General features: G+C 56.7%; 1 protein-coding gene across 1 annotated transcript in view; it reads left to right on the top strand.

Moving 5' to 3' along the window:
• SNED1 (sushi, nidogen and EGF like domains 1) overlaps positions 1–14,504 on the top strand; it is a 90,433-nt gene that overhangs the window by 50,526 nt on the left and 25,403 nt on the right. Inside the window, exons 11-22 of the mRNA XM_081242967.1 lie at positions 160–273; positions 764–880; positions 2,168–2,284; positions 2,494–2,610; positions 2,796–2,909; positions 3,150–3,323; positions 9,339–9,452; positions 10,040–10,153; positions 10,543–10,656; positions 11,683–11,799; positions 12,169–12,465; positions 13,450–13,633. Of these exons, the coding sequence (XP_081099093.1) occupies positions 160–273; positions 764–880; positions 2,168–2,284; positions 2,494–2,610; positions 2,796–2,909; positions 3,150–3,323; positions 9,339–9,452; positions 10,040–10,153; positions 10,543–10,656; positions 11,683–11,799; positions 12,169–12,465; positions 13,450–13,633 (1,693 nt within the window). The remainder of the gene's footprint in view (positions 1–159; positions 274–763; positions 881–2,167; positions 2,285–2,493; positions 2,611–2,795; positions 2,910–3,149; positions 3,324–9,338; positions 9,453–10,039; positions 10,154–10,542; positions 10,657–11,682; positions 11,800–12,168; positions 12,466–13,449; positions 13,634–14,504) is intronic.

The raw sequence follows: 14,504 nt of genomic DNA on the forward strand, positions 1-14,504 counted from the left end.
GGCGGGCCCCGGGGGGTGGGGTGGGGAGGCCACAAGGGTGCCCGAACCTGGTCACCCCGGCAGGGTCACCGGGCCTCGGGCAGCTCGGTCCTTCTCAAGGACACACGGTCTCCAGGGAGACACGCGGGGACGTGAGACGGGCTTTCCCGTTCCCTGCAGAAGTCACGGCCATGCCCTGCAACATGAACACGCAATGCCCCGACGGCGGCTACTGCATGGAGTACGGCGGGAGCTACCTGTGCGTCTGCCACACCGACCACAACGTCAGCCACTGTGAGTGGGGTGGGTGCGGGCGCCAGCCTGCGAGGCTGGGGTCCGGCCCAGAAGCCGGGGTCAGGGGTGGGCGAGAAGGCAGTGGGCGCAGCAGGAGGGGGCCCTCGAGGGGACCTGGGGGTGGACGGCCTGGCCGTGCGCACGTGCCACGCCGCGCCTGCCTGAGCCCCGGGCTTAGGTGCTAGGACATTAACGTGCACCTGACGAGCACCTGCGGAGAAACAGGTTCACCCCGCGTATCTATTAGCGCGCGGATGACCAGTGACTTAGGTAGTGAGTGACCACACGTGATGGTGGTGCTGGTGGTGACGATACCAAGACCCTTGTGGACCACAGCTCAGTCCCAGCTCACGTAAGAGTGAGGGTGAACTCTGGAAAAATCAGAAACACAAGAAATTCCAGGGAGGGCCTTAGAGCCCAGCGTGAGGAGCCAAGACCCTGGCCTTGGTTCCAGCCAGGACCTCAGGGTGATCGCCCTCTGTCCCCACAGCGCTGCCGTCCCCTTGCGACTCGGACCCCTGCTTCAATGGAGGCTCCTGTGACGCCCAGGATGACTCCTACACGTGCGAGTGCCCGCGGGGCTTCCATGGCCGGCACTGCGAGAAAGGTGGGGCGTGGCGGCCCTCGAGGGGGCGGGGGGCTGGCGGGGCCCCCCTGCCGCCTCCTGCTCATCACAGCGCTTTCCTCACGACGGGCTTCCTTTCCTGCTCAGTGTTTTTCCAAGTGGATTTTAGAATCACTGATTTTTTAAAAATTCACTAGGACTTTGTTAAATTGAGTGCAGTTGGAGAATGTCAACATTTTACAACATTTAGCCACTTAAGAACGTGAGTACTCTTCTGTAAATACACAGCAGGCATCACTGTGCTCATCAGCACCCACCCAGGGCCGTCTCTTCCATGCAGTCTGAAGCAACGCTCAGAACTCTTTTCAGTGACCCAAGCATCCCCTTGGTCAGAGCCCAGGGTGCCGGCCCCCTGACCCCGTGTGGCCCGGCCCATTCACCTGGGCTCGGCACCGGGCCACGTCCAGCCCTGCAGCCTTCCCGCTGCCCTCACTCGTCCAGAGAGCTGAAGCCTGGACCTTTACCCGCAAGCCTCTGCCGCTCCCACGGTGGCCCTGAGGGCAGGTCCCCGGCGCTCTGGCCACGGAGCCCCTGCGGCCTCCCCCACCCCTGTAGCAGGAGGAGGGCTTTCCGGAGAGTAGGCCTCATCCTCTGCAAGTACCGCTGAGGTCCGTCACCCTCGGCAAAGGCATCCCGGAGAGCGGACATGGAGGGACACGGGGTGGGGTGGCCGGAACTTGGGCCGGCAGCCTGGGAGGCCCCACAGGGTGTGGGGGGGAGAAGCAGCCCCCTGAGCCTGGGGGCAGGCCCCCTCCTGCCTCACATCCCCCCCGAGCGTCGAGGCCAAGCGTCTAAACTCCTGGCTGGGCTGTGAAGGTGCGGCTCCTCCAGCCTGGGCGGGCGGCCGGGGCCCCGCAAGTCCAAGGAGGTGCCCCCAGTAAAGGTACAGAAAACAGGAAAATCAGAACGGAGCCGCAGCGTGGCTCCCGGCCCGGTCCGTGGATGCCAGCTCCCCACCGGGCAGGAAGGCGGGCGCAGCACTGGCCGCGCTGCGGGGCCAGCTCTCCTGGCTCTCCAGCAGAGCCTGGGGCAGGGGAGAGAGGGCGGGCGGGCGGGCAGAGGGCCCCCGAGGCTGAGGGGCTGCACGTGGCTGGCTCGGCCCCTGCTGCAGCTGGGCCTCAGGCTCCGCCGAGAGGCAGGCCTGGGCGCATGGGGCCCAGCGGTGCCTGAGGACGGAGGAGGATCGAGCGGGGCGTCATGGGCACTGCGGGGCCGGGAAGCTGGCCCTGGTTTACCCGCCTCTCAGTCTCTGTCTGTCCCTCCTCTCAGCCCGGCCGCGCCTGTGCAGCTCGGGGCCCTGCAGGAACGGCGGCACGTGCAAGGAAGCGGGCGGCGAGTACCACTGCGACTGCCCCTACCGCTTCACCGGGAGGCACTGCGAGATCGGTGCGGCCCCAGACGGTGGGGATCAGCCTGTAGAGAGTGGGGAGGAGCCAGGCCCCGACCCAGGACCCCCGACCCTGCCACCGTGCGTCTGCTTGTCAGGAGCATCCCCGCCAAGGCCCCAGCTCTGGGATGTCGAGGGATCAGGGAAAGGGCAGGGGTGGTGGACGCATGACCCCCGACCCCGCCCGACGGGTGCCTCCTGCTTCCAGGGAAGCCAGACTCATGCGCCTCTGGCCCCTGTCACAACGGCGGCACCTGCTTCCACTACATCGGCAAATACAAGTGTGACTGTCCCCCAGGCTTCTCGGGACGACACTGTGAGATAGGTAAGGGGGGCGGAGGCCAGCAGGCCAGGGCGCAGACAAGAAGACAGGCCCGGTGGGCAGGGATGGCCCGACCACGGAGGCGCGGGAGGCGGAGCTGGGGCGTGAGACGGGACGCTCCCCTGCAGCCCTGAGGCCTCTGGGGAGGACTCGGTGGTGGGCGACAAGGAACCCCTGCACCCTTGCAGCCCCCTCCCCCTGCTTCCGGAGCCCGTGCATGAATGGGGGCACCTGCGAGGCCCTGGGGACAGACTTCTCCTGCCACTGTCAAGCAGGGTACACAGGACGCCGGTGCCAGGCAGGTGAGAGGGCCGGGGTTCCTCCGCTCCCTGAAGGGCAGAGCAGGGCCCAGCAGGGGGCCGAGGGGAGGGATGGGAAAGAAGGAAAGGAAACCTCTGAGAAGCCCATTCTGGAAGGCCCGGCGCTGCCACCCTGGGATGGGCTGTGTGGGGAGTGAGGGCCCCGGGCCGTGCGCCCAGCGGAGCCAAGGCGGGGCCGGCAGGCACCCCACGGTGCAGGACGGGGCTGCCGTGTCCTTGCAGAGGTGGACTGCGGCCCGCCCGAGGAGGTGACACACGCCACCCTGCGCTTCAACGGCACCCGGCTGGGCTCGGTGGCCCTGTACTCGTGTGACCGAGGCTACAGCCCGAGCACCTCCAACCACATCCGCGTCTGCCAGCCACAGGGCGTCTGGAGCGAGCCTCCCCAGTGCCACGGTGACCTGGGGGCCCTCTGGGGCGGGTGGGTGGGTGCGCAGGGCCAAGCCCTCTCCCCCGCCGGGCCGAGTGGAGGAGCACAGGGGCTGCAGTTCTGACCCTGGTCTGCCCCTCCTCCCTTTGGTATCCTCTGTGCAAAGTGAGGCCAAAACCCTGTGGTGATGGTGGTGATGACCAGTGCCAGCTCCACTCTGTACCCTTGTCTAAGGGCTTCCCTGTTCTCAGAGCATCCCAGAGCACGGGGTCCAGCACCCACACGCCCGCTCTGCAGAGGAAGCCGCCGAGGCCAAGAGGTAGCCCAAAGGCAGAGCCCTGAAGAGGCAGATCAGGGTTCAGGACTCACCTCCTGCTCCCAGCCCCACCCAGACCTGTGGAATCAGACCCTTCATTTGAACAAGGCCCCCACGAGCCCCCATAGCCCTTTGAGGGCTGTTGCTCTAGACAGCATTGCCTCCCAGGCCCTACAGTGCGCCAGGGTGCACGGCCTGCAGGCGAGGCCCCCCGACCCACGCCCCTGGAGACAGGGGCGCCGCGGACACCACCGCAGGCATGTGGCATTAAGCCAAAGCATCCCAGACTCTATTCATCAGAAAATCTGTGTGATGGTAACACATTTTTCATGAAAGAAAGGTGGGGTTTTTGGGGTTTTTTTTTGCGGTACACGGGCCTCTCATTGCTGTGGCCTCTCCCACCGCGGAGCACAGGCTCCGGACGCGCAGGCCCAGCGGCCATGGCCCAAGGGCCCAGCCGCCCCTTGGCATGCGGGATCCTCCCAGACTGGGGCACGAACCCGCGTCCCCTGCATCGGCAGGCGGGCTTCCAACCACTGCGCCACCAGGGAAGCCCGAAAGAAAGGTTTTTAAACAAAGCAGCTTAGGGACAGTGACAGCACCCAGAGATGGGAGGGGCACGTAACACATTTCTGTCTCCCAAGTGCCCTGCAAGGCCCAGTCGGACCTGGGCGGCCCTATCAGGTGAAGAGTTCCAGAAAACAGGTGGAGACCACCTGGCCTCAAGCATCTTGCTTCACTCCCGTCCTTCCAAGCCCCCCAGGGCTGGTGGTGACTGTCCAGGAGGCCACCCCTGGCCCAGTGCCGCTTCTCCTCAACATGCCATCGGATGAGGCGTGGGTACCACCAGGGAACGTGAGCTCATAAGCCAAGATGTCAAGACACCCAACATGTACGGCCACCTCCGAAACAACAGTAAAGTCCAGACAACATATACTATTGGGGGGTAGAAGTATAGAAGATAAATAAGAATATAAAATAAGCATGACAAACATACAAAAGGAAACATGGCACTGGCCATAAAAAAACGGATCAATATATAATCCTTTAAAAGAAAGCAGAAATAAGAAGATTGAAAAACTATAATAGTTGAAGTAACAGACACAGCTTACAAATGGATACAGACGAAGACTTAAGTTAATGAGTGGACAGATGGGTGTGCAGGGCTGTACGAGAAAGAAGCAGGGAAACACTCGTAAATCAAAAGAAAACATAGGCACTGAGGAGGGTAGAGGTCCTGACATTGAGATGACAGGAATCCAAGAATGAGGAGGAAATGTTGGAGCAACTGTGGAGTAATTCCCAGAATTACTGGTGAATGACCAGAGGCTGAAAGGGCCTGCAGGACATCAAACAGGAGAAAAGGGAAACATTAGACACATTATAATAAAAGTTAAGAAAATCAGAGAAAAACAGAAAAAAAATCCTTAAAACATCCAGAGAGAAAAAAGGAACAAGAATCCACAAAGGAACAAGAATCAGATCGGCACCAGGCTTCTCAACAGCGGATATCAGGAGTGAGATAATAAAATGGTATTTTTAACGTACTGAGGTGATCCATTCAGTTAGAATGGAGACAGTTCGAAAATACCATCAGTCTCACTGTAACATCAAGGAAACACCAGAGAACCCATAAGATCATACCTTTTAACCCATCAGAGGGCTGAGGATGCAAAGAAGTTCTCTCATAAGGAAACACCAGGCCCAAACAATGCTATGGGTAAATTCCACTGAACTGCCGAGAAACAGATTGTTGCAGCGTGATACAGGCTCTTCCAGGGAGTAGAAAAGAGTATGTGCCAACCCACTCTGTGAGGCCAGGATAACCTTAAACCAACACTAGATATGGACAGTTGGAGAAAGTAAAATTAGGGGACAATAAACATATGAACACAGATGCAGAAATTTGACAGTCTGTAAAGACTATATACACCATTATCAAGTTGGGTTATTGCACAAATAGTTTGATATTAGAAAAATCTGCTACAGTAAGCAACTGAAGGAGAAAAATCATGTAAGAATCTCAAAGAATGCATAATAATCATTTGATAAAATTCATACCTATTCATGAAACAAATTCTTACCAAATAAGGAATGAAAAAGTACTTCCTCATCCAGATAAAAATAACATGATACACACACCCTTCTAGTACCATGTGGTGTAAAATAATATAGAACTTATTGGAAGGAAAACTTAGAAGAGAGAAATGGCAGAGCCCCCATAGCCCCCACGTGTTCATTACCCCACAGAGAGGTGTGCTTAGGCCAGGCATAGGTAGGCTGGACACACCATCTGAAGCACAACAGTTACACTCCACATATTCATAGAAGAAGGGCACAGACCATCAGGAGAGCTATGGAACGATGGGTTCCTGGTCCTTGTCATACAGGGGAGGATCTGGAATTCAAAAGCTGTTCTTCTGTTGAACTGACGCAGACATGCTGAGCTACCAACAGGAGGAAGGAAATTAGCTTCTGAGGCAGTTTTACTATACCTCTCCTCAAACCTAGAATATACATTATCCTAAGTAGACAAACATTCCCCTTAAAATTCAGAACAAGACAAGGATGCCCATTATCACTAAGTCTAATCAATATTACACTGGCAGTACTAGTCCATGCAATAAAGTAAGAAAAAAATTAAAGTCATGAAAATGCTAAAGGAGGAAGTAAAAATGTCAGTATTTGCAGCTGATATTGTTGTCTTTAGTCTACAGGAAAACTTCTAAAAGTGAGAGGAAATGTAACATGTTTAGTAGATATATGTATTATAACAAAATTCATTGCATTTTTATTTATCAATAACAATTATAAAATATAATTATAAAAAAGACATGTGCAGAGAAAACCAATGAAACCAAAAGCTGATTCCTTGAAAAGGTCAATAAAAATAATAAATGTCTATCTAGACTCATCAAGGAAAACAAAGAAAAGAAAAATTAGCAATATCAGAATGAAAGAGGAGACATCAGTAAAGATCGTACCAGCATTTAAAGGACAGGGAGATATTGTGAGCAACGTTAGGCCAATATATCTCACAACTTAGAGAAAATGATGAGTACTACCTTGAAAGACACAAATAACCGCAACTGACACAAAAATAAATAGAAAATGTGAATAGCCCCATAGCTAGGAAATAAATTTAAGTTGTAATTTAAAACTCTCCTGCAAAGAAAATGGCAGGACCAGACTGCCTCACCGAGTTCTATCAAACATTTAAGAAAGGAATAATACTATATACGGAGCTCTTTCAGAAAATGTAGGAGGAAGGAACACTTCTCAACTCATTTTATGAGACCAGTATTGCCTTTATACCAAAACCAGAGACATTACAAAAATGAAATTAAAGACTAATATTCCTCATGAGCAAAGCACAAAAATCCTAATAAAATATCACTAAAATCAAACCCAGTACTACATCAAAAGGATAATGCAACCTGACCAAGAAGGATCCATCTCAAGAGCACAGGTTGGTTTAACATTTGAAAATCAATAAATGTAATTCACCACATTAGGAGATAAAGGAAGAAACCATGTGATCATCTCAATAGATGCAGAAAAATCATTTGACAAAATTCAACTATTATTTTAAAAACTCTTAATAAACTAAGAGTAGAAAAAAGTTCTTCAACCTGATAAAGGGCATCCATGAAAAAGTCAACAGCTAACAAAATGCTTAATGGTGAAAAGACTTCCTGCTATAGTCAGTAATAAGGCAAAGGTATCCCTTTCACCAGTTCCTTCCAACGTCTTGGAGGTCCTAGACGGTGCTACAGACAAGAAAAGGGAAAAAAGGCATGTCTATTGGGCAAGAAGAAGTAAAGATGACACAATCGTGCACATAGAAAATTCTAAGAGATTCTACAAAAGAAGCTATAGAACTAATAAGTGAATTCAGCTAGCTCACAGGATACAAGGTCAATTACACAGAACCAATTATATTTTCATATTCTAGCTGTGAAGACTTGGAAAATGAAGTGAAACAATATTATGTACAATAGCATCAAAAATGATAATTTTTATATGTGTGAAATGAATTATAGACATAAATGTAAAAGATAAAACTAAACTTCTGAAAGAAAGCATATGAGAAAATCTTCATGACAACTGGAATAAAATGGTTATGTACTCGGGAAAATATTACATTGTTTCCCCACTTCTCACCATACACAACAATTAATTCCAGATGGATTAAGGACTTAAATGGATTTTTTTTAAGTATATGATTTTGTATAGAAAATGTAGGTAAATATCTTTTTGGCCTTGGGGTAGGGAAAGATCCCTTAAGCCACAGAAAGCACTAACTATAAAAGGAAAAAATGGACAACTAGACTAGCTAAAAATTAGGAATTTAAATTCATTGGCCTTAAGAAGATCAAATATAATCTACAAACTGGGAGAAGATTGTATATATATTATATATTATATATATATAATATACATATTATATACATATTATATATATATTATATATATATATATATATATAAAATCAACCCAATAGGAAAATAGGTAAAACACATGAGTAGGCATTTCATGGAAGAGGAGGTACATAAAGCCAATGAAAAGAAACATTCTTTTCATTAGTGATCAGCAAAATGCAAATCAAAAGTACACTGAGATACTTTCAGTTGGCAAAACCTCAGAAGTCTAAAAAGCCCAAATATTGGTGAGAATGCAGAGCAACAGGATTTCTTATGAGTTGCTGGAGGAAGTGTAAATTGATAGAAGCACTTTGAAGACAATCTAGTACTTTGCCTATCAAGTTGACCATTCATATAAACTGTGTCCTAGCAGTTCTACTTCTAGGTATAAGTCTAGGGAAAGCTCACACATCTACACCAGGAGATATGAAAGACACAGCTTTTTTTTTTTTTTTTTTTTTTTTTTGCAATAGCAAGAAGTCTAAATCCAACCCAAATTCCTACTAAACAAGAAAGGATAACGTATGGTATAATCACACTGAGGAATATTATACAGCAGTAAAAATGGTGACCCACAACAATGTGGAGACATTCATGTTGAGTGAGAAAAGAGTACGTACACCACAATGTCCTATTAATAAAGTTCATAAATAGCAAAATCAAAACCATATATTGTCTAAGGTATTCATAAAATTTCTTAAACTAATTTAAGGAAGAGATAAGCACAGAAATTCGGGTCACAGGGAGTCGGGAAGTGCACGTGACCAGATGAGCGGCCAACGTTCTAGCTCCCAGGTTGGGTGCCGGCCCCCAGGTGTCATTATGTCATTACCATTTATTTACTTATTTACATGTTAAGCATTAAAAGTAAACTCTTCTAAATTGAACACTTTTAATTCAGGAGCACAACTCCCAGTTTTTAAAAAGCCTGCGGTATTTTAAAATGAAGGACTCACCCCCAAATGTAGTGGTTCCATACGTGATTGTTATCTAATGAATTGGCAAGATTGGGCCTGTCCCCCGAGCGCCACTGAGGGCAGCCCCAGGCACTTCCCAGACGCCGGCCCGGCCCGAGTGCCCAGGTCCAAGGTGTCCCTCTGCTCCGAGGCAGCCCTGCCCAGATTCTGGCCTCTCCCAGCACCTGGGGGGGGGGGGGTCGGAGACCTCTGTCCAGACCCTCACACCAGAGTTGATCTGTGTCCATCTTAGTGTGGCTTCGAGTCACCCCCTCTAACAACAGCAACACTGCTTTATTCTTGGGGCCTCTCCTGGCACCTGGCACCCGGGCTCTCCTCTCCCAGAAATTGACGAGTGCCAATCCCAGCCATGCCTGCATGGGGGCTCCTGCCAGGACCGCGTCGCTGGGTACCTGTGTGTCTGCAGCCCAGGGCATGAAGGAGCCCGCTGTGAGCTGGGTAAGACAGGTCCCGGCCCTCGCTGCGGGCTGGCAGCTCCGGCACCCCGGCCGTGGGCCTGGGGCACTGGCGTCCCCTGGCCGTGGCCACCTTGCTCCAGCTGCCCCTCTCCCTGGGCTGGTCTCTGGTTGGGCACTGCCTGCTCTCTCAGGTCCCTGCCAGCTCTGATGTCCAGAAGGACAGCAGTTTATAAATATCCGCTTCTGCCTCCCCGGGGGGACTGAAAGCTCAGCTGAGAAAAGCTAGCCGCCTGCAGCCTCTGGCCTGGGGGCAGGGGGGCAGGTCACACCCCAGTACTCTGCGCCGGAGGAGGGAGGGGAGGCCTGCCGGGTGCACCGCTGAGCAAGCCCTGCTCCCCGCACGCCTATGAGGGCCTCTGAGCCCCAAGACAGAGACACCGCCCCGGCGTGGCAGGGCAGGCCCAGGAAGTCCAGTCGGGGCCCCTGCGAAGCCTAGGCAGTGAAGGCAGGAGCCGCCTGGGGGCAGGCTCTGTGGGCAGAGTGGAGGGCAGCGGTGAGGCTGAAGTCTCGGTGCACAGGAGACCCCGGGGGCGTGGGGTCATGCCGTCTGGTGTCCCGACTCTGCAGAGACAGACGAGTGCCTGACGCAGCCCTGCAGAAACGGAGGCTCCTGCAGGGACCTCCCGGGGGCCTTTGTCTGCCAGTGCCCCCCAGGCTTCGTTGGAGTCCACTGCGAGACAGGTAGGGGCTGCGCTTGGGGGATCCCCACGCGCCAGGCCCTCAACCACACTCGCTAGGCCCCCAACACCCCGGAAAAAGCTCTTGTCAACGAATGTAGACCCTGGGCCGCTCAGAGAGCAGGGGGATGGGGGCAGTCCCCATGGCCCTGCTGGACAGGACCCCTGGGGGAGGGGCCCCAGGGGGGAGGAGGAGGGGAGGGCCGGGTGCCCGCCAAAGGGGAGGGGCCCGTCGCCAGCCCCTTCCGCCCGAAGGCTTGCCCACTGCCCACCCCCACCCCGCGTCCCCGCCCGGCCTCCCTCCCGCCTCCCCTTCCCTTCTTCCCGCTGTCCTCTCCTCCCTCCCCCAGACACCCCCCTGCCGCCCTGGCCGACTCTCTGGGTGTTCTCCAGAGGTGGACGCCTGCGACTCCAGGCCCTGCCAGCACGGAGGCCGCTGCGAGAACGGCGGCGGGGCCTACCTGTGTGTCTGCCCGGAGGGCTTCTTCGGCTACCACTGTGAGACAGGTGGGGCCCGGCCGCCCTGCCCTCCTCCGGGGTCCTTTCCTCTGCCCGCCCCCGCCTCCTGCACTCACCCTCCCCGGCGATCTCAGGTCCCCCCCCAGCTCCATGTCCAGCCACAGGCCCTGCTGTCCCTGCACTGGCCAAGCTCAGGGCCGCCCCGGGGGCCAGGAACTCACGGTTCCTCCATCGGGATACTCTCCCTGATCAGCCTGAGCAGGGGCTCCTTGGGGACCAGGTCCCGGCTGGAATGTCCCTCCTGTACGAGGGCTTCCCTGACCACAGACCTGCAGGGGCCCCCACCCTATCACCCATCTCCCTAGCACCATTTTTCCCCTTTGGAGCACTGTCCGGTCTCTGGGGCTGTCTGGGCAGTACTTCTCCCAACTTGCTGATGTGTATCCCCTCCCAAAACAGGCCTATCCCCGGGGTGGGGCATGGCCTGACCTGGGCTGTTCGAGTGTCCCCAACCCCTAAGCTGGGCCTGGCTGGCACCACTCAGACCTAGTATAGTGTGGATGGGTTTCTGGGCTCCAGCGCCACCACAGGGCACAGGAGCCTGCCCGGGGACAAGCACAGTACGGACCGCCTGTGGCCAGAGAGCCCCACTGCACAGGCCTGGGGCGGCGGAGGGCACTGCAGGCTCTGGCCTGTGAGCTTGGGTCCACACCCGCACCCCAGCCCCAGTGCAGAGGAAGGCCAGGGAGGGGCCACTGCTCACGGCTGCCCGCTGCCCCCCAGGAGTGGTCACCCCCTGCCAGAGCGCCTTGGCTCGGGTCGGGGCAGCATGGCCAAGTTCAGAGTCAGAGGCCTTCCCTGCCTGGCCTCTCCACGGGGCCCCGGGAAGCCCTGCCCTCCCCCTCCGAGAGTGCCCGCACCCCCATATCCACCTCCCCAAAGTGCCGCCGTGATACCACCCACCTCCACCCCACAAGTGCATCAGCACGGGAACGGCCCTGGGCCAGGACCAAGGCCCAGCTGGAGGGGGGCCTGGCGACGTGCGCGCACTCACGGCTGCCTCCCCCCTTGCAGTGAGCGACCCCTGTTTCTCCAGCCCCTGTGGGGGCCGCGGCTACTGCCTGGCCAGCAACGGGTCCCTGTACAGCTGCACCTGTAAAGCGGGCTACACGGGCAAGGACTGTGCCAAAGGTGAGGCGGCCAGGGTGCCGACATCAGGGGCAGACTCCCCTCCTCCCCAGGGCTGCACACACCCCGTGGGATGGGCCAAAGGGCCGAACGGCCCCCAGGGCCGAGTGTCCAGGCGGCTGCTCTCCCAGGCTCTGCCTGGGAAGCCGGGAGGAGCAAACAGGCCGACGGGCGGCATCAGCGCAGTCACGCGTGCGCGCACATGGGAGGCCCTCCAGGGGCCCAAGGCGGGCTCACACCAGCAGTGGCCCACCTGTGCCCCGGGTAGCCAGGCCCGAGAGCCAATGGGCCAGACACCTGCCTGGGGGCCGGGGCTCCCACGGCCGACAGCTGACCACCCCCCTTCCCTTGTTCTTGACTGAAACCCTGAAGAGCTCTTCCCACCAACGGCCCTCAAGGTGGAGCGAGTGGAGGAGAGCGGGGTCTCCATCTCCTGGCGCCCACCCGAAGGCCCAGCCGCCCGGCAGATGCTCGACGGCTACGCGGTCACGTACACCTCTTCCGACGGCTCCTACCGCCGCACGGACTTCGTGGACCGGGGCCGCTCCTCGCACCAGCTCCGGGCCCTGGCGGCCGGCAGGGCTTACAACATCTCCATCTTCTCGGTCAAGCGCAACGCCAACAACAAGAACGACATCAGCAGGCCCGTGGTGCTGCTCGCCCGCACGCGTGAGTGTCTGCGGACCCTGCCTGCCCCCCTCGAGGGCCCCACCAGCCACACGCCCGGGAGCCGGCTGGGGGCCGACCAGCCGATCCCCAACACTGGCGCCAGCGCTGCTGGGCAGGGCAGAGAAGGAACCTTCTCACAGAGGAGAGGAACAGATGCGGGACAGAGACGGAGAGGGGGGTTAGAGAGCGAGGCTGGGGGAGTGCGGCGGGGACCCCCTGAGAAGGTCCTGGGGCTGATGAGCCAGCCCACACTGGGGTGGGGCCGAGGGGAGCCAGCCAGGCGTCCCGGGGGTGTGGATGGAGCCTCATTGCTGCAGGTCAAGAGAAGGGGCAGCGTGGGACCGCAGGGAGGGCCCTCTGGGGGAGCTGCCCTGAATGGAAGTTGTGTGTAAGGGCGTCCAGAGAGGCTTGGGGCCCCAGCTGGCTTGTCTGCTCCTGGGGTCAACAGGGGAGGGGGAGAATCCCAGAACACACCCAAAATGGTGGGATGGTGAGCGCTGGCCCAGGGGGTCAAGAGACTGGGGAAGAGGCGGCTGGAGGCTGGAGGGTGGAGCAAGAACTGGGAAGTGGACCCCTTCCCTGAGGTCGCCAAGGACTCTTCCTGGCTTCTCCCCCGTCAGGCCCCTGGACCACCCAGACAGTGCAGGTAGTCGCTGTCGGTGCCACCGAAACAGCCAGCCAGAGGGTCAGGAAGGGCCCATCTCCCCCCTGGCAGTCTGAAGGGGCCGAGACCGCCCAGAGCAGTGCCCACAGCAGCCCCTTTGAAGCCCCCCTAAGGCAGGGGCCTGGGGCGTGTCCACCCACCCCAACTCCGCACTGGGCTGGGGGACACATTCAGCTAGCCCAGGCTGGATGGCGCATCGCGAGGCCACCTCTCCTTGACCACCGCCCCCCAGTGCCCTTCCCGAGCCTCGTCTCTTGTCCCGGCCCTGCCCTACCCAGGGGTGAGGAGGTGCCACATGTCTGTGCCCCCATTGTCCCCAGGACCCCGCCCCGTCGAGGGCCTTGAGGTCACCAACGTGACTGCCAGCGCCATCTCGGTGCGATGGGCTCTGCACAGGATCCGCCACGCCACCGTCAGCAGCGTCCGTGTGTCCATCCGCCACCCCAAGGCCCAGGAGGACGAGTCCACCGACGTGGACAAGGGTGTGGACAAGTTCACATTCAGGTGAGAGCGCGGCGGCCTTGCCGCACCCCGGCTCCCAGGCTCGCTCTTGCCGCCACCCTGTGCCCGCCCCCCGCCCAGCCCCTGGGGAGCAGGGGCGCTTGATCGGTCCTGGGTCTCACTCCTGCCTCGCCTCCTCATGGGGCCGCCAGACAGGTGTTTCAAAGTGCCCCAAAAAAGCAGAGACACTCTAAAAATCTGAGGACAGAACCTCCTGCACGGAGGCCAGCGAGACACTGCCCACCCAGAGGCCAGCCCAGAGTTCTTCCAGCCTGAGTCACGCAGACGCCTCTGAGAGGGAGAAACCGTGGCACCCCTGGGTCGCCTGACGTTTTTATCTCGTTCAGCAATATGTTCAAACCTTAAACTAGGCATATAAACTTCTTAGGCTTAATTATTACAAATTACATACAAACAAAACTACAAAAATAAAATTCAAATGAACATCAGTCATTGAGAATGGCCGATGACTGAAATAAACACTTTGGCAACCCTGCAGGGAAGCCTCAGACCCCACGGCCTAGGCGCCCCGGCTCAGGGACCCCTGTGGGCTGCTCATCAACCAGAGAGGTTTCCAGCCCCTGGCCAGGAGGGCAGGCAGTGCTGGAGGGCAAGGGTGAGGAAGGAAGAGTGCTGGCAGCCTCCCAGGCAGGGGTCCCCTCCCAGTGGGGAGTAAACCCGGCTCCGCTCCAGGACACGCCCACCACATTCCTGCGCAGCAGTCTGGGCGGGCTTGGCGGGAGCAGCCCTGCAGCGTCCAGCCCAGAGCAGCCACAGGCCACGGTCAGGGGGAGGGGCTCCGGAAGGTGAGGCCAGGCCAGGCGGGGGGCGCTCTGTCCACCGCATCCTCTGAACCACCCACTTTTTGGTACAT

Source organism: Mesoplodon bidens (assembly GCF_964165515.1).
Source record: "Mesoplodon bidens genome assembly, chromosome: 8".
Lineage (NCBI taxonomy): Eukaryota > Metazoa > Chordata > Mammalia > Artiodactyla > Ziphiidae > Mesoplodon > Mesoplodon bidens.